Source organism: Aphis gossypii, unplaced genomic scaffold (assembly GCF_020184175.1).
Source record: "Aphis gossypii isolate Hap1 unplaced genomic scaffold, ASM2018417v2 Contig00735, whole genome shotgun sequence".
Taxonomy (NCBI): Eukaryota; Metazoa; Arthropoda; class Insecta; order Hemiptera; family Aphididae; genus Aphis; species Aphis gossypii.
The window spans coordinates 16896-38229 of record NW_026083257.1 but is presented as its reverse complement, the minus strand read 5'-3'; the positions used below and the strand labels follow the sequence as shown (position 1 = coordinate 38229).

The window sequence follows — 21334 nt, the reverse complement described above, 5'->3', positions numbered from 1 at the left end:
ATAAAAATAAAAATAAACTTACAGCAAAAAAAAAAACCTTAATACTAAAAGTTTTTTTTAAAAAAAAAAAAACAACAACAACAACAACTGCTACCTCTGTCAACCAAAAAAAAAAAAAAAAAATACAAAATTAGCTGATAATTAGAGTATATAATATTATAAAATAATTAACTTGAAAATTACCTTAACACAAGTCACAATCACAGAAATCCAATAAATGAATCAAGAAAAACGAAAATGATCTAAAACAAAATTATGAATGTTACCAAAAAGAAATATATAATAAAAACACCTGAATTTTAGTAGCACCGCTATTATAATATGATAGAGTGTAAGGACACAACCTTAACATATTTGACATTTACAATTAATATACAAATACATACTAAATTCCTAATTTATTCATTTTCCTTTATTAAATAAAGTAGTTATTTTTTTAAGAGGATGCTACCCTTGCATTTGTTGTCTCCGTCATACACACGCCCGACATACCAAAATTTCGTTCACTAGTTTGTAATAAAATAAATGAATGCGGAGACGAATGTTTGCTTCAAATATTATACTACCTTTTTTATTTTATTGTTTGTACTGTAGTAGTTATTTTCACAATATTTTCTTTTATAATATTTCTAATTGCATAAAGCAATTTACATTTCAAAATACGTATAACAAGGAAAACATTTTACAATATAACATATAATTGGAATGGACTCACTGATGCTGTCTGTCAAGTATTTAGATGCTGTCCAATTGTGCCTTGGTGGTCTGTTGCGGATAGTCAATGTCTCGGGTGATGACGGCTATAGTAATTTTTTAACGATGTTGTTAATTTTAAGCGGACGGTAGTTTAACGGTTTGTTCGTTTGTCATGTGTTTATGGAAACGAAAGACGCTAATCAGCGTAGTAACGCAGTGAATCGATCGGCGGTATCACTTATCACGATTTGATAGTGTAACGCTGTGCCTCGATCAGCGGACGAGCCAACTAATGCCTCAATTCCGGCGGCGAGTATTAGTGTTGCGGAGCCACTGTTTTGATATTATCATACGCACTGATAGCATTCAAATTACCGCGTGAATTTAAATATTATAATTAATATAATAAAATTGAATATTAAATTCTATACATATTATTCTTAATTTTTTGACATATGCAAATAATCCAAGGATGATAACAATAATAATAATATTTATTAATAATAATTATTATTAATCGTAACATTTTTACAAACAATTTTCTTTTATATCAATGATAATAATCCTATATAGGTTCTTATTAAATATATGAAATTAAAAATAAGTAGGTAAATTAATTCACCATTGTTAATTAAATAATTAAACAATTAAATAATCATCCCAAATTAAAAATGAATATAAAAAATGTAAAAAATATTCTTATTAAATATATGAAAATAAAAATATGTAGGTAAATTAATCCACCATAGTGAGTCATATTAATTAAAAATATAAATGTAAAAGTTAATAATAATATTAAATTATCATCCCAAATTTAAAATGAATATAAAAAATGTAAAAATTATTCTTATTAAATATATGAAAATAAAAATATATAGGTAAATTAATTCACCATAGTGAGTCATATTAAATAAAACATTGTAAATGTAAAAGTTAATCAAAAATTGTTTTTATCAAACATTCTTTTTTGAAGTGCCATTTTTCCTCTTTCCAATTTTTTGTTTTTTGTAAGAGCCACAGTTTCAACATTGGAAGCAGAAATGAATTTATGTATTATATAATAATATGACTTTTTTTTTTTTACATTTTGGCTCTTCCATATTTATTAATACCTTGGCTCGCTAGTCTCTTCTCGCTGGCCACCCCTGATATAATATAATATATATTTATATATATTGAACTTTAATTATGTACATGGATAGGAATTTCCGTGTTGTAGAATCGTATCTATAATATCAATTATCTTTATTACCACCTTGTATTGTATACACGATCAACCTATTCATTTTTATATTATTGTAGTATTTGAAAATGTGTACAGATATTTATTTTGTTGCTAGTGTATAATCGTCCATAATATCATACAATTTTTAAAATTATAAGTATACCTACCTATATCTATAATACTAATTTTTTATTTTGAATTTTTAAATATGACTTTTATTTGCGAACATTGTAATGCAAATTTTAACAAAAAATATAATTTAAGCCGGCATCAATTGACACAGCATCAACAAAATAATGTTGACAATAAATTCGTAAGCATTTTAAAGTTATAACTTCTTGTATATATAACTCATATAACTCTCATATAACTTTATTCGTTTTAAATTTGTAGGAATGCAATGAATGTAATCGAAAGATATCTTAATACGACATATAGAAATTCTGCATAAGTGTGAACGAGATTATTTTGTACGTATACATTGTATACAAAATTTATAATGCAATACCTATCTATTTATTTGTTACATAATATATTGGAACAAATGCAGTTTAGTGCCCCCTCGTCAATTTGATTTTTTTTATCGAAATATTTATAACTCCAAGAGTTAAGAACGATTATTACTGATTTTTTAATGCTATAAAATCATTGTATAAAACACTACTTCGAGGTGAAATAATGTGAAGTCTACAGCAGTATGTACAAACAATATTCCACGCATTTGAATTAAGGTAAAATTTGAAACTTTGAAAAGCTTTAACTTCAAAAGTAAGTCGGAGTGACAAATTCTGATTGCACCAACGTTTTTAACTCGTAGAGTTACAAAAAATCAGGCACTCAACTGCATTTATGCCCATATATTTTTTGATAGGTATCGGTATTTAACTTATTTTATGTTTTATATGTTGAATATTTTAGAAATGTTCTCAGTGTTCAAAGATATTTTCAAACAAATATAGTCAAGCACAGCATGCTCGAATTGCACATATTATTAAAAACAACTCACGACTTGAGAAGAAAAAATCTAATAGAGATTATAAGGTAAAATATAAAATTAATAAAATTTTTTAGGAACCTTAGGTACTTTTATTTACTATTATAAAATAAAAATATATAATACATTTTCATTATTTTATTGAATAGGTGTGCAATCTTTGTCGAAAACAGTTTGCCAGTTTTGAAGGCTTGAAATTTCATAAAAAAAGTGTTCATCCAAAACGGACTCTAGAAGGGACAAATTACTTCCGTGTCCACGATTTTTTCGTAAGTAATTTAATTTAATATAAATTAATATTAATATACCTAATATAATCTTTATAGGAGTGTCATGATTGTAACAAAAAGTTTTTGCGGAAAGACACTTTAAGACGTCACATAAAAATTAAACACTTATTGGACCGAGATTATTTTGTAAGTGGACATAGAATAATATTATAGTGCGCAGCGGTTTTAAAACTTTTTTTTTCGCGGAGCTTTGAGATGCTAAAAAAAATTCACGGAGCCCCAAAAATTTGAAATACCAATGTGCCCGCGGAGTCCTAGGGCTCTGCGAAGCACAGTTTGAGAACCGCTGTTATAGTGTATAGTATTTAGTGGTCATAATATGTCACATTTACTTATATTTAAAAACACTTATTAAATATTTATAATCTATTCAACATTGAAAAACATCATATCATTATGGTGTTTTTTGAATTCTATAGGAATGTGCTCATTGTTCAAGGAAATATACCCGAAAGAATGATTTATCAAAGCATCTCAGTAAAAGTTGCTTTAATTACACGACTACTGATTGTCCTAAGGTAATATTTTATACAACATATAGTTATTATTATAATTCGCGTTTGTTTTACATAACCTTTTTGTAGGTTAAACATTTTAAATGCCTCTTGTGTGAACAAGATTTTGACAATAGAAAACTTATTAACGAACATTACCATAACGACCACAGAATTGTGTTCCAATATGAACATTTACAGTTCCAAAATATAAAAGAATTTGAAAGATGGAAAATTGATGTAGAACAAAAATCATACTTTCAATTTTCTATGGCTGTGTGGTGGAAAACCAAAAAATGTACTGTCACAAAATATGTATGTCATCGTTCAGGTGAAAAACGTTTAAAAAGCGCGCCAAAAATAATTCCAAAATTAATAGGTTCAAAAAAATTGAATGGTATTTGTCCCACACTTCTTACATTGAGGAAATTCAATTCTGGCGGTTTATGTTCAGTAATGTACCAAAAAACACACCTGGGACATGAGTGTGATAAAAGAGAGCTACCACATAAAAGTTTAAATCCCAACGAGAAATTAGCCATAGCCAATAAGTTGTCCCTAGGTGTACCACTTAAAGTTTTGTTAGGACAATATGAATCAACCCAGCGAAACGGTGAAGATATGTGCAGTCGTATTGATTTATTGAATTACCATGATGTAGCAAATATTGCCAAACAGTATAATCTGAATGAACCTTTTCCAGCACTGTACAAAGATGATTCTAAAAATATAGCCAGTTTTACAATAAAAAATAAAAATTCGATTCTTTTTTACAAAGCTGAAGGAGTTTTAGATGAAGAGTTTCCCACATTAAAAAAAAATGATTTTGCATTAGGGTACATGGACCATAATCAAGAGCAAACTTTGAAGCGTTATGGATACAAAACCATCTGTTTTGATGGTACACATGGCACAAATCCCAATGACTTCATTTTACATACAATGCTAGTAACAGATGTTGACTGTGAAGGCTATCCAGTTGCATTCTTATTATCTAATAGAAATGATGAAGTAGTTTTTAGTGTTCTACTTGAAAAAATAAAAGTCCGAATTGGTAATGTGTCACCTAAAACCATAATGTCGGATATGCAGATGTCTTATTTTAATAGTTGGGTAAAAATTATGGGCCCTGTGAAACAAAAACTCTTTTGTATATGGCACGTACATGAAGCATGGCGAAAAAATTTATCAAAAATAAATAATAAAGAAAAACGAATTACTGTTCGTAAAATACTTTATGATTTATCAACAGAGTTGGATGAAGAGGCATTTAAAAACAAATTATACACATTCCTTTCGAATATTGATGAAGACTTACAAAAGTTTTTAAACTATTTTTTTCAATATTATGGCCAAAATCCTCAATATTGGGCTTACTGTTACGGGCAATATGCTGGTTGTAATACTAACATGAATTTAGAAAGTTTTCATAGAGTATTGAAAGAAAAAATTATTTGCAGATTAAAAGTAAAAAGTGTCTACAACTGTTTGTGTTATTTGAAAAAATATTTAATCATGAAGGAAAATGACGTACAAAAAAAACAACTACGTACTAAACGTACAAATAAATTAAAAATACTTAGAATAAATCATAAAAAATTCGAAACTGAACCAAAATGTGACATTAAACCTCTCAGCTTTAATTCCTGGCATATAAAATCATTTACAGATGAAAAAATATACATTGTGCTTAAAACTGAGCTTAAAGAGTGTTCCATGTATGCAAATGAGTTTACTTGCTCACTTCCTTGTACAATATGTAAAACATGTTTCCATGATTTCATTTGTAGCTGCCCTGATCACAGTATTAGAAATAACATGTGTAAACACATTCATGCGGTCTGTATGTACAATCTCAATTTGGATAAGGATATAAGTAAAAATAATATTGAGATGGCACAAGACCAACAGCAAGTTCAACATTTAGAGGATGCTCTTCAAACACATCAGGATGATAGTAAGAGTAAATTTGTAAAAAATAATAGTAAAAACATAATATAAACTTCCTTATAAAAAATATTCATAAACATTTATCTATTTAATATTTTAACTTGCAGATATTTTATTGGACAATTTGAGGAACAAGATATTAAAGGAGATTGAACTATCCTTGCAAAATGTCAAAACAAAAAATCAACTACTACAAATTAATAGACAATTAATTGCACCAATACATGCATTCATTTCTGCTTCCAATGTTGAAACTGTGGCTCTTACAAAAAACAAAAAATTGGAAAGAGGAAAAATGGCACTTCAAAAAAGAATTTTTGATAAAAACAATTTTTGATTAACTTTGACATTTATATTTTTTAATTTAATATGACTCACTATGGTGAATTAATTTACCTACATATTTTTATTTTCATATATTTAATAAGAATATTTTTTACATTTTTTATATTCATTTTTAATTTGGGATGATTATTTAATTGTTTAATTATTTAATTAACAATGGTGAATTAATTTACCTACTTATTTTTAATTTCATATATTTAATAAGAACCTATATAGGATTATTATCATTGATATAAAAGAAAATTGTTTGTAAAAATGTTACGATTAATAATAATTATTATTAATAAATATTATTATTATTGTTATCATCCTTGGATTATTTGCATATGTCAAAAAATTAAGAATAATATGTATAGAATTCAATATTCAATTTTATTATATTAATTATAATATTTAAATTCACGCGGTAATTTGAATGCTATCAGTGCGTATGATAATATCAAAACAGTGGCTCCGCAACACTAATACTCGCCGCCGAAATTGAGGCATTAGTTGGCTCGTGATCAGCGGTTAGGTACGATTAATCTGCACTGTAACGCGGTGTCTCGATCGGCGGTAACAAGTATAATTATGATGAAACGATAGTCGCTCGTACTGTCTGTGCTTCCGTGACGACGGTAAACACCAGATACGGCACGTAAAAGCAACGGCGGAATATTACGTTCGGCGGCGGCAAATGAAACGGCGATACTTGTTCGTACTGTATGTGCTTCCGTGACGGCGGTAAACACCAGATACAGCAAGTGAAAAGTGGCGGCGGCGAATGAAACGGCGATACTTGTTCGTACTGTATGTACTTCCGTTAAGACGGCAAATACCAGATACGGTAAGTGAGGGCGGCGGCGGCGATACTTGCTCGTACTGTCTGTATTTCCATTAAGACGGCAAATACCAGATACGGCAAGTAGGTAGCGGCGGGATAACACTAGGCAAGTCGCGCTGTTTGTGCTTCCATTACGACGGTAAACACCAGACACGACTGCTGACGGGGAAAGATGATTTTGGCCGGCTCACCGGGGTCTATTTACTACCTGTTACGACTACGGCGGGTTTTGAGAGCATCGACTTCGGTGTGTGGCATTTTGTTGGTATTTGGTGATCCCTCTTATGCGGATAGTCTCGTGAGACAGTGGAGTGCGTCCTGAGATACCCTTTAACTCGTGGCGTGATTAAGTTTGCCTGTAAGTTGTGTTTTTTTTTATCTTTAAATGTCGCTGGTACACATCGTTCCAAAAGGCAGGCGAGTACCGCGACATCTAGTGCGGTTTTATTTGCACTCAGTATACAGAAAACTACACGTGATAGTTCCAGAACGGTCTGCAGGTGGCGCGTCGCTAGCGTATTTATACGTTATTTGGAGAAATATAACATATTCAATTCTGTCTCGTTACAAGTTTCAATAGTGGGCTGTTAGTTTTTATATTAGATTAAATTGACCAATTATACAATTTTTATATAATAACATTATCTGTGTTTAAGCGTTGGCTTCTATTCTATAGTTTAATTTTCAAGCGGGATATGAGCATTTTTAATTTTTGTGATATTTCACTGCATACTTGAGTAGGTGTAAAATGGGGCTTCTGGAACCTATCCCGCTGACCCGCTGACCCGTCTGACCATCTGACCCGCCGCCGCCGCCGTCCCCGTCTGACCATCTGACCCGTCGCCGTAGCTGAGCCGCCGCCCCCACCCCCGCCGCCGCCGCCGTCCCCACATCCATCGCCATGGTTATCATATTATTGTACACGTACTATATTACCGTACACATATTACCGTACTATATTACCGTACACATATTAATGTATATTCAACAGTTATCATGCGCAGAACTATTTTATCATATTATTGTACTCACATCATGTAAATGCTTGGCTAGTAAGTTTTTCATATGGCCGTGTAATTTTTCTTTAAATGTATCAGTTTTGATGATACATGTCAATGGGGTAGAATAGTAGCGGGGGAATATAGTTTTGGTTACGTTTGTACATATCCCGGTTCGATTCTATCCCAGAATATATATTTTTTATGCAAAGCACCCTGTGTAAGCAAAATATTTGTAAGTGAAAATAAAAAGTATAAATTCCAAAATAAATATAAATTCTCTTAACAATAGTCAGACGAATTATCATACGCTATCTATCCCTGTTGTTATCACATATTACCGGCATATTACCATTTGAAAAATTATAGTATAACAAGCATGTAGAGTCTTGTCTGCATTACAAACAATAGTATTATTCAATAATCTAACATGTTCTGACATGCATACTTTAAACCTGTAGAAGAAATCCCTACCATAAAATATACATGTGAGGGTTTCTAAATCTGAAATGAAATCAGTCTATCTCCACTCTTCGTTCGATTAAGCGCGTTGTTTTGTGATAAAATTTTTGAATATGGCTGGTTCGATTGAAAACATGCATGCTGTTTACAAGAAGAATGTTTTTACATATGTGCCTCCGTCACCACCGGCTAACCTAATCGATTGCAGTAATTTTTTCCTTGATTTTTCATCTCGCAAGTTTTTAAACATCGGACTCGATCCGACAGATGAATTCAACACCGTGATTCACATTATAACACTGTTTGTGCACGAATTAAAAACCAGCCTGCTAGCCTAGTCTAGCATATGTGAGGTTGGTCACACTGAGTGAGGACGCTACCTCCACTCGCCCCCGATCCAGCTCGGACGGCGGCCGGCTTCCGCCAGTTTGGCGTGGTTCCGTGTGTATGGCTTTGGTCGTTAAAAAAAGGACGTGTTTTGTTTTGTTCCTTTTTATATGCTCTTGCAGTTCTTTTCACCACGTGAAGTTATAATATATATAATATTTTATATTATAACGCTTTATAATCAGCTCGAATATTGTGATCTTCGTCTCACGGCAGTTGCAGTTCGCACAGGAACGATTTTCCATCAGACAGCTCGTCACTACCTTCTTCAGCTCGAACCTCGTGATTTTCGTCTCACGCCAGTTGCAGTTCGCACAGGAACGATTTTCCACCAGACAGCTCGTCATTTGTCCAGTTCGGCACGGGAGGTTATCGATTTCCCTATTATTATATTGTTATTATTTTATGTAAGAGCGTTTTGTCGCTCCTATAGATCATTAATATTAATATTGTTATTTTATTTTATAATTTCATTAATGTGGTATTTACCTTACCGGTTATATACAAAATAAAGTTATAATATATGTATATATTTCTATTTGTTCACTATCCGTTAGCTAGCCTTCCAATTTAGGTGCGAGTCGCAGACGCCAACCTCGTAGCAGGAGCGGTTGTGGCGATTTTCTCAAACGTATTTTCTGACTTATGGGAAACATTTTATCATTAATACTTGAACAACCACAAAAGTATAAGCGTAATTTATTTTTGGATTCCGATTCAATTACAATATCTAGTATGGTGTACCAAGGAGAGAATATGCTCATTATAGAGTCTAAAATTCAAGACGGATGTCGCATACTGTTAAATCGTAACGACTTATTAAAGTTACAAGATTTAGAGTGGTCAATTTTCGAGATCATCGAGAGAAAAACCAAAATCGTTAAACCGCTCGTAATACAGCAAATTAATCAAATCGCATCATACTTAAAAACAAATACCAAAGTTGAAACTAGAACGCTTGAAGATATGACAATTCGCGTGAAAAGCATTAACAACATTTGCATTGCAACACATGTAAATGACTACAATTTCACAAGTCAGCTTCAATTACATGCAGCTGAACATATCGCACAAAGATGGTTGGACGAATTAGAAAAAGATGAGGTAAGAAAAAAAATATTTTTTTATTTTTCTCATACCAATATTAATATATTATATTTTATAGGGATACGAGAAACCTTTTTCACCGCCATCATTTTACACTATATTTAATGAGGTAATATAACAAAACCTACTTTATAAAAAACAAATATTTTAATATTTCATGTTTTAGGAAATTCTTTCTGATATCTCCCCTCCATCACAGACAAGCTGTACAGATGAAACGATGGACCATACGGCCCGCAATACAATACTTATACAGACGAAAACGATGGACCATACGGACCGCAATACAATACTTATACAGACGAAAACGATGGACCATACGGTCCGCAATACAATACTACCAACTCACTACCCAAAAGACGACACACTGTTTAATGTACTTTTGTGTAAAAATATTTTTGTATAAAATTTGTATAGTATTTGTGTAAAATAAAAACAACTCAGTTATTTAAAAAAAAAAAAAAAAGTTTTTCTTTTTATTTATTAATAATAAGGTAATAAAAATATTTACAAAGTAAAAATAATATATTTACAAGGTATAAAAAAAAATAGTAATTACAAGTAGAAATAATATACATATTTATGTATAAAAATTACAGTTTTCTAACATCACCGCTAAACGGGTTATAAGTTATAATCTGATCATGTAAAATTAAACAATAAGCTGCAGTTTTCTCAGGAATAACCGTATCCGTTTCAAATTCTACTCGTAGGTCTATGGTCGATGCTTTTACGTTATCATTCTGATGCGATAAATCGACAACGACGATTGGAACATATGTTTGAAAAACATTTTTTGATAACAATGATTCAGAATAATCTCTCTCGTAATACGATTTTTGAAAGTCTGTATAGGCTTTATACAGTAAGCTGATGCAGTGGCGTAACAATAAAATTTGGGCCCCCCCGCAAAAATGAAAATGGGCCTCTAAAATATTGTTTCATAGGTAGGTTATAATATAAGGTATATTAGTTTAAAAATATTAATCTGATACAGGTAAATCACTTATTTTGATTACAATTTTGTTATGATTTGATAAAAAATAAAAATATTTATTTAATATTACATTATTACACAATTATTACTTAATGTCTAATTACAAAATTATTTTATTTAAATTTCTGTGATCTTCTAGCATTTTTTTCAGCAAATTTGTCAACTAACATGTTTATATCTAAACTGCGAATTTTCTCGTTTTCAATACGCAATACACTTAAATCTGATAAACGTTGTTGTGCCATAGTACTTCTTAAATAACTCTTAATTAGTTTTAATTTAGAGAACGAACGTTCTGCTGTAGCTGATGTTACTGGTATAGTAAGAAATAATTTTAAAACGATGGCTACTTCCGGAACACTTGATAATATGCAAATATTTTGAACAATCAATAATTCAGCTAATTCTTTGACGCTAGAAACTTCTTTTATATTTTTTAATAGCACCCTTCTGAATGAAAGTATTTGGTGTATAAATGATAAAGACAAATCATTTGAATACTGTTCTACTAAAATTTTAGCAAAATGGGTCAGTTCTGTATCTGAATATAATACTAAATTTTTGGGAAAAATAAATTTAAACTTATTCACAATATTATTCATACCCATAAAACGTCTACGGAGTTGTGAAATTATAATGTCTATATTTGTGTAAAATACATTGATTTTGAAATTTTTTTCGGGATCAGTTAATCGTTGGTCAGCACAAAGTTCGTCAAAAAATTTTTTTGTTTGTCTATTCCTTTTTTTTGAAAACGATGTATTTATGCCCCATTTTTCTGCAATCGTGATTGCTTCAGATTTTATTTCATCAAACTGATTTCTCAAATTTTCTAAGTTAGATAATGAATTACTAAGTAGTTCACTCGCTTTTTCGATATCTATATTTATGTTTTGTAAACATTTTGAAACAATATCAATTATGTTTAATATTTTATTCTGTAATATAACGTTTAGAATAAATTCGAAAGTTTCCATGTACTTTTTCAATACATTTGCTTCATTACGTTCATCTTTTGATTTGCTCGTAAGTATTATACGGCTTAACGCTTTCATGATATCTGTATATTGAAAATAAACAGCAAATAATGCGTCATGACGAGAAGACCATCTAGTTGGACAAAGCCGTTTTAATGTAGGAATTTTTTCTAGTTTGCTACTATTACTTCTATTATTATGACTCGATAATGAATTTACATTTAAAAGAAGATCCCACCTTTTTATACTTGAACTAAAAAATGTATAAAGTTGTTGTATATTATCAAAAAATATCTGAACCGGTTGCAATGAACATAAACAGCATTCGGTTCTCTTTTACAAATTCGTTTTTGCAAGCCATTGTATAAGCCACTCATTACGCTTGCTCCGTCATATCCTTGACCTCTACATTTATTAATTTGTATGTTGTTTACTTCAAAAGACTTCATTATTGCATTTTCTATTCCTTTAGCACTCTGGTCTGTTATGTTAGTGAATCCCATAAAACTCTCGTTTATGTTCAAACTACAAGGAATACCATTTGAATCCAATTCCTCTGTCACATAACGAATAACTATGCTTAGTTGATCCTGCTTAGTAATATCTTGTGTGGTATCGCAAATCATCGAAAAGAAAGGACATTTAAATATTTCCAAAATTATATGATTTTTTACTGAAGATGACAATAACCCTATAAGTTCGTTTTGGATTTTGGTACTTAAATATTTGATTTTTAAACCGTTATTTTTATCAACTAGTTTTGATAAAATTGGATCATATCTACTTAAAAGTTCCACAATTGATAAATAATTACCGTTATTAGTTTCTCCAATAACTTCCCGATGACCTCGAAAAGAAATATTAGACGATGATAATGTAAATATTATATCAATAAGTCTTTTAAGTACTTGTTTCCAAAAATTAACACTTTCTTTAAAATCATTATTCAACAACAAGTTTATTTTTTTATTTTGCTTCCATTGACTATATATAGCACACGCATGCATATGATTGTACGATATTTCATGATCTTTAATTTTTTTTGAAAGTCCCTGCCAATCACAAATTCCATCTTTCCAATTATTATTAATATTTTGGTCTGAAAAAAGCCAACATGGTTCACAATATGCCCTATTTAATTTCATGGAGTAGCATAACCAAGTTCTTGGGAGGTTTTTATAATTATTATCAATAAAATAATAAGAAGTAGAAAAGCAGCGCCCTTTAATATCACGAGAAAATGGGCCTTTGGGCTTACAAGAACCAAATTTTAAAATATTTATTTTTAATTCATTAGAAATATTATTTACAAAATGTCCACGATCCGTGGGATAAGGGTGACTCAAATTTAATTCATCACTGTTAATTGCGTTTTGTGCTTGATCAACATTCATACTATTCATTTCATCATTTTGAACCTTTAAATTAAAAATATATGATTATGTATACTTAATTTTAAAAATTGTTTTATATTTTTTAATAATTTACGTACAGGTTTTTTTTGATTTTGTACATCAATAATAGTTGAAGATATTGAATTAGGTGTATTATTTTCAATTTGCTCAACAGTAACTGTTTGAATATTACTAATCGTAGATTCGGGAATATCTATTAATAACGGATCCTAGTATTACAAGGTCAAGAAAAAAAAATTAATTTAAAATATTTTAGGTTTTAGTGTTACAAACATAAACATACTGTTTTATTATTATGTTATATTTTATAAGTAATATAACAATACATAGTTTTTAGTTTTTAGTTTTTACTATTTATTATATACCTATTATAAACATTGTATTTGTTTAATAACAATTATGGGATAAAAAACATTTTAATTATTCTTGTTTACCTGTTCTTCCTGTTTTTGAAACATAGATGTAATTTTTGGAAGTTTTGAAATTTTTTTATTTTTTTCTTCTTTTAATTTCCTTTTTTGAGAACTAGAAAAAACTTTATTTCTATTCATATTGTTAATATACTCGTAAAATATAATGTATAAAAACAATTTAAAGTATATATTTTTCGAATTGAGTAATTTGTAAAATAGGTATTTAAATATATAATACACAAAATGTATAATCAATGGTAAAAATATATGAAAAACAATCTATTCACAATACACGTCGCGTAACTGTCACATACTCACATAAGTCACATTACAATATAACTTTGTAGACTGGAAACATAAAATAAAACTCTTATCGTTAATATTGTTATTACTTAATGTAGGTATTTCCACACGATAAGATATTATTACTAAACATTTATTATAAGATTATGAACAGATTTCGTTTAATATAGTATTATAAACATAGATTAACTCTAATTAATTTGAAAAAAAGCAATTATTCAATTTATTTTTTTTTTTTAATTTATTATTATTATTATTATTATTATTTAAGTTACTTAAACCGAAGGGCCCCAAATTACCATGCCCCCCCCGCAACGCGGGGTCTGCGGGCCCTCAGTTACGCCACTGAGCTGATGGCAGGGCCGGCACAAGCAAAATCTGATGGGGGGGTGTCGTATCAAAATTGCCGACTAGAAAAAAAATTTTAAACTGGAGCAATAACAACGAATGCAATTCTAAAATAATTTTTTCCTGTAAATCAATTACATATTATGCATGTTTAGTCTAAAAACAATGCAATATACGTATACTTAGATATAATATGTATATTATTATTGATTATTATATTTATCAATTAGGTACTTATAGGAATCTGATTTTTGTTAAAATGTTAGTTAAGGTAAAAAGTAAAAAGTAAAAAAAAAAAAAACTAATAATTCAACCATTTATTAAGTTTATACATTATAAAAATAATAACCATGTTTTTACAATAATTACTATACATTAATACGCCGTGCTTTAAGGGTTGCCCAACTCTCTATCATTGTTGACATGTCAATCTCATCCAGAATATCCTTGGATGAGTTCAGCACCATAAGATTGTCTAATCGTTCATCAGTCATTGTTGTTCGCAAATGATTTTTTACAAACTTAAGAATACTGAATACTCTTTCATTGGTCGCTGTAGATACGGGTGATGTATATGCTAAGCGACATAAAGCATTAGCTAATGGTATAACAGTTTTCAACTTATTACTTGATTCCATGATTAACTTCAATGTGTTATTCGAATCGTCGTCTGTGTTAAGTCTTAATATATTTATTTCACACAGAATTCCTTCAAAATCAGTTACCTTAGACATATCTGAACCTGGAGAAAATAAAGAAAATGCTTTCTTTATATCTTCTAATGTAATGGTCGATTTTATTGGAACTGATAAAATATGGTAGATAGATTGCACTGAAGAAAGACAAGATTTCAAATTTTCTGCCATCAAATTTATTAAAGTATCCAAAACATGATTAAATTCTTTTCGATAAAATGATTCTAATGTGAAATCAGCTTGAGTATTGGAATTGGTATCAATCTTCTTGGGATTCAACCGTTTCCTATGATGTCTCTGAAAATCAACAACTGGGTTCACTTCCATTTTCAACGAAAATACTTTAGCAGTTGATATGAGATTATTTAATTGTTCTGTATTATTTCGGATTTCTTTTAATGATTTTACTGCACAATCTATTAACACAATACCATCAACGATATTAAGATCTGAAGCCTCCAATTGTTCTGTTAGTATTTTCATTTGATACATTATGGTTTTCATTGTATACATACTAACAATGAAGTCAAATGACAGACACTTTTTTTGTAGCCCTAGAGCTTGAATTTTAGTTTTTTGGTCTACGTTTTTATCTATTGTCAGGTCATTTAAAACACTTACAATTATTTCATATGAAATGTAAACTGCTTTTAGGGACTCAGCACGTGCAGTCCATCTGGTCTTTGATAAATTGCAAATTTTTAATGACCCTTCAATCTCAAGCAACTTTTTCTGAAGATATCCACCTCGCTTAGTGCTTGAAGAAAAAAATACATATAAGGATTCTAATGTGTTAAATAATTCAGCAACAATAATACTGGCATTACAACTGTGTTCCACAAATGTGTTTAAACGGTGTGCTTGACATGGAATATATGGTATGTTATGACCAACTATTTTAGAAAGCATTGCTTGAGTTCCTTGTACATGGCCAGACATATTAGAAGCAAAATCATATGATTGAAAAGCTATACTTTCAAGATGTAATCCATTTTTTGTTAATATTTCACAAATTTTATTTGCCATACCTAAAAAGAAATATCAAAAAGAAATTCATTAATTCTAAATTATATATATATTTTTTTTAAATAACATAATGATAGTTTATTATGAAAAAAGATATAAAAAAATATTATAACCTTTTCCAGTTTTATCTTGAGTTTCTGTTATTTCAATTAATCGTTCACAAACTTTTGATTTTGTGTCTACATATCGAACACACACAGACATTTGGTCACGATTTGAAAGATCAGGAGTGGTATCTGCCATAACAGAATACATTTGAGCTTTTTTTACTTCTGATACAATTTTTTTTTTTTGTTTCTTTTGCTAGTAGATGAATAAATTCATTTTGTGAATCGTGACTCATATATGTTACATGATATGGACGAAATGCTGTTTCTTCTAACCAAGTTTTCATAGTTGGACAGTAACGTGAGAGAAGTAATATTATTTGTTTAAAGTTACCGTTATTTTAGTTACTTAGTGCTTTAAAATAGGTACCTATTTGATTTTCCCAATTTATAAAATGTATTAAAATAATTATTAATAGTATTAAATTATATATTAACTATGCTATGATCTATGTCATGTTTGTATCATTATGTTATTGAATAATTATAAATACCATAAATATTGTTGAAAAAAATTTAAAAAAATTATATGTTTTGTTTAGCCAATTTAAAGACAATATGCAAAAATAAAATTTAACCTTGTTTCAATATTGATATACATTTTTAATTGTTGTAATATACCTATTATTGAAATTTTGCTGTTTAGTTAGGCTGATAATACTACCTACTAACATTATTAATAATTAATATACTGAATTTTAAAGTTATAAAATTTGACTTAAGTAGGTATAATTTTTTTTTTTTTTACAAACACTAGCCAATAGCCATAATATGTTTTATTAAATAAAAATAAAAATAACTTACTTCTAATGCATCCAACAGATATTCTATAGTTTCACTTAAACAGTTTTCTTCTTCTGATAAATAAGTCGTGCGAGTTGTAGTATTTTTGTTTACCTATTAATAAATTAAATATTTACTTACCTAATATATTAAGAAATAATAGATATAAATTTGAATTGTATGCATTGACTTAAAAAAACAATTTACATTATTATATCTTAATTGTATAAAAAAAATTTAATTTACATACTTTAAATTGACTTGGATCTTTTTCAACAAATGTGCGTGTATCAACATTACTTTCATCAATGATTTGAATATTTTTTGTAGTAGAACTTGTGCTGGTTTTCTATCATTAAAAAAAAAATAAGTTAAATAAAAAAATACCATTTCTTATGTATGTACATAATTGAATACAATTTATTTTAAACCAACTTACAGTTGGTGAATATTTTTTGTGTAAATATTTTGAAGCTTCGAATGGATTTTGCGGTGCTCCGAAATGCTTAACTGTAACTCGTTTTCCATCATGTTGCTGACGTTCATGTTTAGCACGATAGTCTTTATTGAATACACCTCCACACTTAAGGCACTCAAGTTTAATTCTTTTCCTTTTATTTTCCATTATAAATTGTAATTAAAACTTAGAAGTGAAAATTATTATAATATCTAACATGGACATGCGGTTGGCGGTTGCTAATCTATATTGATTATATTACTTCAGTACAGTACAGTACATTACCTAGTACAGTACCTACTCACACACATACGACCGATACGAGTTATGAATATATGATTGTCGGTGTGTAGTGGATGGGTGTATAGGATACGGGAAAATGTTTATCAGTTTATACTAAAAATAGACATGGGCTATTCTAAATGTACATAAACATAATATTATGTGATTCATATCAATAATCAATTGCCAACTGTTATCGGAAGTAGTATACATTTGTATGTTCTGCGCACTTTTGACTGCGGAGATTGCAAATTTTTAAGGGGGATTTTTCCCCTCAAACTTTTTTTTTCTCCGCTCTACCAGACTGCGGTGATTTAAAAATTTTTAGGTGGACTTTCCCCTCAAACTTTTTTTTCTCCGCTGTACAGTAAAAAAACACTGATTTTCAAAAACATATAATGTATGTTCTGCGCACTTTTGACTACGGAGATTGTAAAATTTTAAGGGGGATTTTCCCCCTCAAACTTTTTTTTTCTCCGCTGTACTAGTAAAAAAACACTGATTCTCAAAAACCATAATGTATGTTCTGCGCACTTTTGACTGCGGAGATTTTTAAAATTTAAGATATAGTTTCCGCCTTTAACCAATTATTTTTTCCCTGTTACACATAAAGTTTAAACAGTGTATACACACTTCAACACTATTTATTTCCCTTGTAAGTTAAACATTCAGGTTACACAATAATTTCATTTTTTTTTTTTTTAATAAATTATAGATAAAAGTCGTTTTATTGAATTCATTTCAGTTCAGACAGTTCAGTTAATATTCAACCATCGTTCAATCAGGTTCTGTTAGTTTTAATCAAGTTTAATTCATTTAAGTTTTTTTATTTTTTTTTTTATAAAAAATGAATTTTCAACAAATTAACAACAGTTTTTGTTCACTTGTTTCGTTAATACGAAACAATGCATATCCTACATATCCAGAATTCACTACATTTATATCAAGATTGAAAACATTCAATTTATTCCCGTTGACTTCATCTCAAGATAAATACTCATTAGCTGAAAGCGGTTTTATATATTCAGGGAAAAAGATATTGTTGAATGTTTTTGCTGCGGTATTATATTGCATCGTTGGGAAAGAAGAAGATAATCCATGGATTGAACATTCAAGATGGAATCCGAATGTGTTTTTGTATTATTATCAAAAGGAAATCAGTTTGTTGAAAATGTAGTAAAAAAATATGGTAAGATTATCGATATTGTGATTGTGATTGTGGATCAAGGTCATATGATACTGGTGTTAGTTCATTTAACTTTCTATATTCAATAAAAAAAATCTGAATTTAATAAACTTAAATGTGTTAATAACTTTAATACCTCGTGAACGTATAGCCTAGTGGGATAACGCGTCTAATTTAAATTTAAATGTTAATGATTTTTAAAAATGTTTCAGGTCTATCGAATTAGGTAGGTAAGTATAATAACTCTTACTGTTTATCCAACTAGACACTATAGTACTATACGTTCACATTTTTTTTTTCTTTTTTTCTTTTGTAACCTTACATTTGTTAGTATATAACATGTATGGATAAACAAACTGTTAGTTGAGCTAAGCTGTCTAGTGATCATATCATATTTCTAGAAAAAAAATACTGTTTACTGTTTTTTTTATTTTATCAATATGAATCCATCAATCGTTGTATCAAAATCTGTGTTCGATATTCGTCCTTTTAGTAGAAAAGGTGCAACGTGCTCTGATACTTATATTAAAATAATATATAAATTACATACCATAGCCAACAATAACCTAACATGGGGGTGCAACAGACACTTTTTGATGAGGGGTGTAACAATTATTCTTATAATTGGATTCTAAAAGTGAGCAGGGATATCAAGTAAGATTTTCTAAACCGTGAACGATTAACACATTGACGTAGCAATTGTCGATCATCAGCGGCGGCGGAACGGCGTGAGAACGCTAGCCGCAACGAAAAATTATATTATAACAATTATATTATGCGGCGGCATCGTGCAGGGTCAAAGGCAGATCATCGCACGTACGCTTGCCACCCGGTAGATAATATAGAAATATAATTACCACCGATAGAATAATATAGATGTCAAATGACGCACGTCGTCGTTCAGATAACGCAAAGCGTGGGAAGAAGCGGATGCAGGTGCAGATGACCATCAGGGACCTGAAGGTACCGCGGGAGTCCCTGGACGATATATAAGGGGGCCCAGATTAGGCACATTCAGACGTGATCCACCAGAGTTAGCGCAAGCACCTTCACGTCACCCAGTTTAATATTTTATGTCTCCTGGACTTAGAATATTTTTCACAAGTTTTATTAAATTAATTAATTGGACTTAGAATAATTTTAAAAAAAAACACTTAGAATAATTTCGAGAGTTCAATTATTTCACAAAACCTTTCCAAATCGACATCATTCAACTGATTGTACGTGGCACGTTACAAATTTGGCGCAGTCGGTAGGATTCTTTCAAATAAGAATTCTTTGGACGAACAATTTTAATTTTTTCGAACTTAGAAAATTTTCGGGAAAAAATATTTTTTTTCCACTTCGAAAATTTTTCGAAAAAATTTAAAATATATCCACTTCAAAGAATTCACGGAGGCACATTCGGCAACGAATCACTGTTGAAGAAGACAACTGCAGAACGTCAACTTCAGCGACTCCGAAAGAGAAAGAATCAACAAGTAACACCACGGCTCAGCAATCAAGAAGAATGGAAGCATCGACTCAAACCATCGTTGTGTAAGCATAATTTTTTTTCTTAATGTAGAATAATTTTAAGCGTCTAACTCTGTTCGCGTCTCCTTTGGAATTAAAAACTCCATCGTATAAGTTACTTTTAATTGTGAAGGTGTATATATATATATTCCCCGTGAAACATTAAATAAAATATCTTGATAAAATAAAAAAAAAATTTAAAAAAAAAATAAAAATTAAAAAGGAAAAAATTTAGAATAAGCAAAAATAAAAAAAAAAAGAAACGCAACGATTAAATAAATTTAATATTTTAATAGTACACTTAGATTATTTTTACGCATAAAATTTTTGTTCAATAATAAAATAATACAACTTTATTTCAGTTATAAAATATATAAATATTTCAAATATAAATAATTTTTCGAGAAACAAATAAATAGATATTTTTTTTAAAAAAAAAAAAGAGACATAAATAATTTTTCAGGAAAAAAAATAATAAAAATATTTTATTTTTTTTTTATTTAAAAATATAAATATTTTGACATAGAAAATTTTTCAGAAAAAAAAATAATAATTAAAAAGTTTTAAAATAAGATTTTATTTTATTATTTTATTATAAAATATAATAGCAGAAGAATAATTTTTTTTATAAAAAAAAAAAAATTGATTAATAAATTTTATTTTAATATAAAAGGAAAGAAAAAATTTTTTAATTACTTTAATATTTTTAATTACGGAAATTAAATTATTTTATTAAAATTAAATATTTTACAAGAAAATTATTTTTTTTATGCGAAAAAATTATTTAAGATAAATATCGTTAAGAATAGTATAAATAATTTATTTAAAAAAATAATACAAAAAAAAAAGAGAATATATTGTTAAATAAAAAAAAATTTTTATAATAAGGGAAAATATTTTATTTAAAGAAAATTTACGTGAAGAATACGGAAAATAGAAAATAAATAATATAGAATAAAAAAAAAAATTATTAGTGAATTATACGTCAAGGAACACGCAAGAAAAAAAAAGAAAGAGTTTTTTTTGTGAATTAAAAAGAATATTAATTGAGAATTTTAT

General features: G+C 29.1%; 3 protein-coding genes across 3 annotated transcripts; 2 read left to right on the top strand and 1 right to left on the bottom strand.

Annotated features, from left to right (window-relative positions):
- Positions 1 to 3601: 3601 nt before the first annotated feature.
- On the top strand, positions 3602 to 5575 carry LOC126555178 (uncharacterized). Its single transcript, XM_050210136.1, has 3 exons — positions 3602 to 3682; positions 3790 to 5166; positions 5369 to 5575. Exons 1-3 carry the CDS (start codon positions 3602 to 3604, stop codon positions 5573 to 5575), a joined length of 1665 nt encoding a protein of 554 aa, XP_050066093.1.
- Positions 5576 to 9399: 3824 nt separating this feature from the next.
- LOC126555177 (uncharacterized) lies at positions 9400 to 10456 on the top strand. Its single transcript, XM_050210135.1, has 4 exons — positions 9400 to 9768; positions 9830 to 9880; positions 9938 to 10171; positions 10436 to 10456. Exons 1-4 carry the CDS (start codon positions 9400 to 9402, stop codon positions 10454 to 10456), a joined length of 675 nt encoding a protein of 224 aa, XP_050066092.1.
- A 425-nt stretch (positions 10457 to 10881) lies between these two features.
- LOC126555176 (zinc finger MYM-type protein 1-like) lies at positions 10882 to 13711 on the bottom strand. The gene is made up of 6 exons (XM_050210134.1): positions 13595 to 13711; positions 13056 to 13163; positions 12046 to 12335; positions 11808 to 11998; positions 11373 to 11648; positions 10882 to 11321 (listed from the first exon to the last, which is right to left on the bottom strand). The coding sequence occupies exons 1-6, from the start codon at positions 13709 to 13711 to the stop codon at positions 10882 to 10884; spliced, it is 1422 nt and encodes a 473-aa protein (XP_050066091.1).
- Between the last annotated feature and the right edge of the window lie 7623 nt (positions 13712 to 21334).

Excerpts from the sequence above, each read along its gene's own strand:
- LOC126555177 (XM_050210135.1), top strand. The coding sequence starts at position 9,400 with ATGGTGTACCAAGGAGAGAATATGCTCATTATAGAGTCTAAAATTCAA. Across the intron at positions 9,769-9,829 it reads ACGAATTAGAAAAAGATGAG|GGATACGAGAAACCTTTTTC; the intron begins GTAAGAAAAAAA and ends TATATTTTATAG. Across the intron at positions 9,881-9,937 it reads TTTACACTATATTTAATGAG|GAAATTCTTTCTGATATCTC; the intron begins GTAATATAACAA and ends TTCATGTTTTAG.
- LOC126555178 (XM_050210136.1), top strand. The coding sequence starts at position 3,602 with ATGGTGTTTTTTGAATTCTATAGGAATGTGCTCATTGTTCAAGGAAAT. Across the intron at positions 3,683-3,789 it reads TGATTTATCAAAGCATCTCA|GTTAAACATTTTAAATGCCT; the intron begins GTAAAAGTTGCT and ends ACCTTTTTGTAG. Across the intron at positions 5,167-5,368 it reads AAATTATTTGCAGATTAAAA|ATGAAAAAATATACATTGTG; the intron begins GTAAAAAGTGTC and ends AATCATTTACAG.
- LOC126555176 (XM_050210134.1), bottom strand. The coding sequence starts at position 13,711 with ATGAATAGAAATAAAGTTTTTTCTAGTTCTCAAAAAAGGAAATTAAAA. Across the intron at positions 11,649-11,807 it reads TATCATGAAAGCGTTAAGCC|ATATCGAAAAAGCGAGTGAA; the intron begins GTATAATACTTA and ends ACATAAATATAG. Across the intron at positions 11,322-11,372 it reads ACTCCGTAGACGTTTTATGG|TATTATATTCAGATACAGAA; the intron begins GTATGAATAATA and ends CCAAAAATTTAG.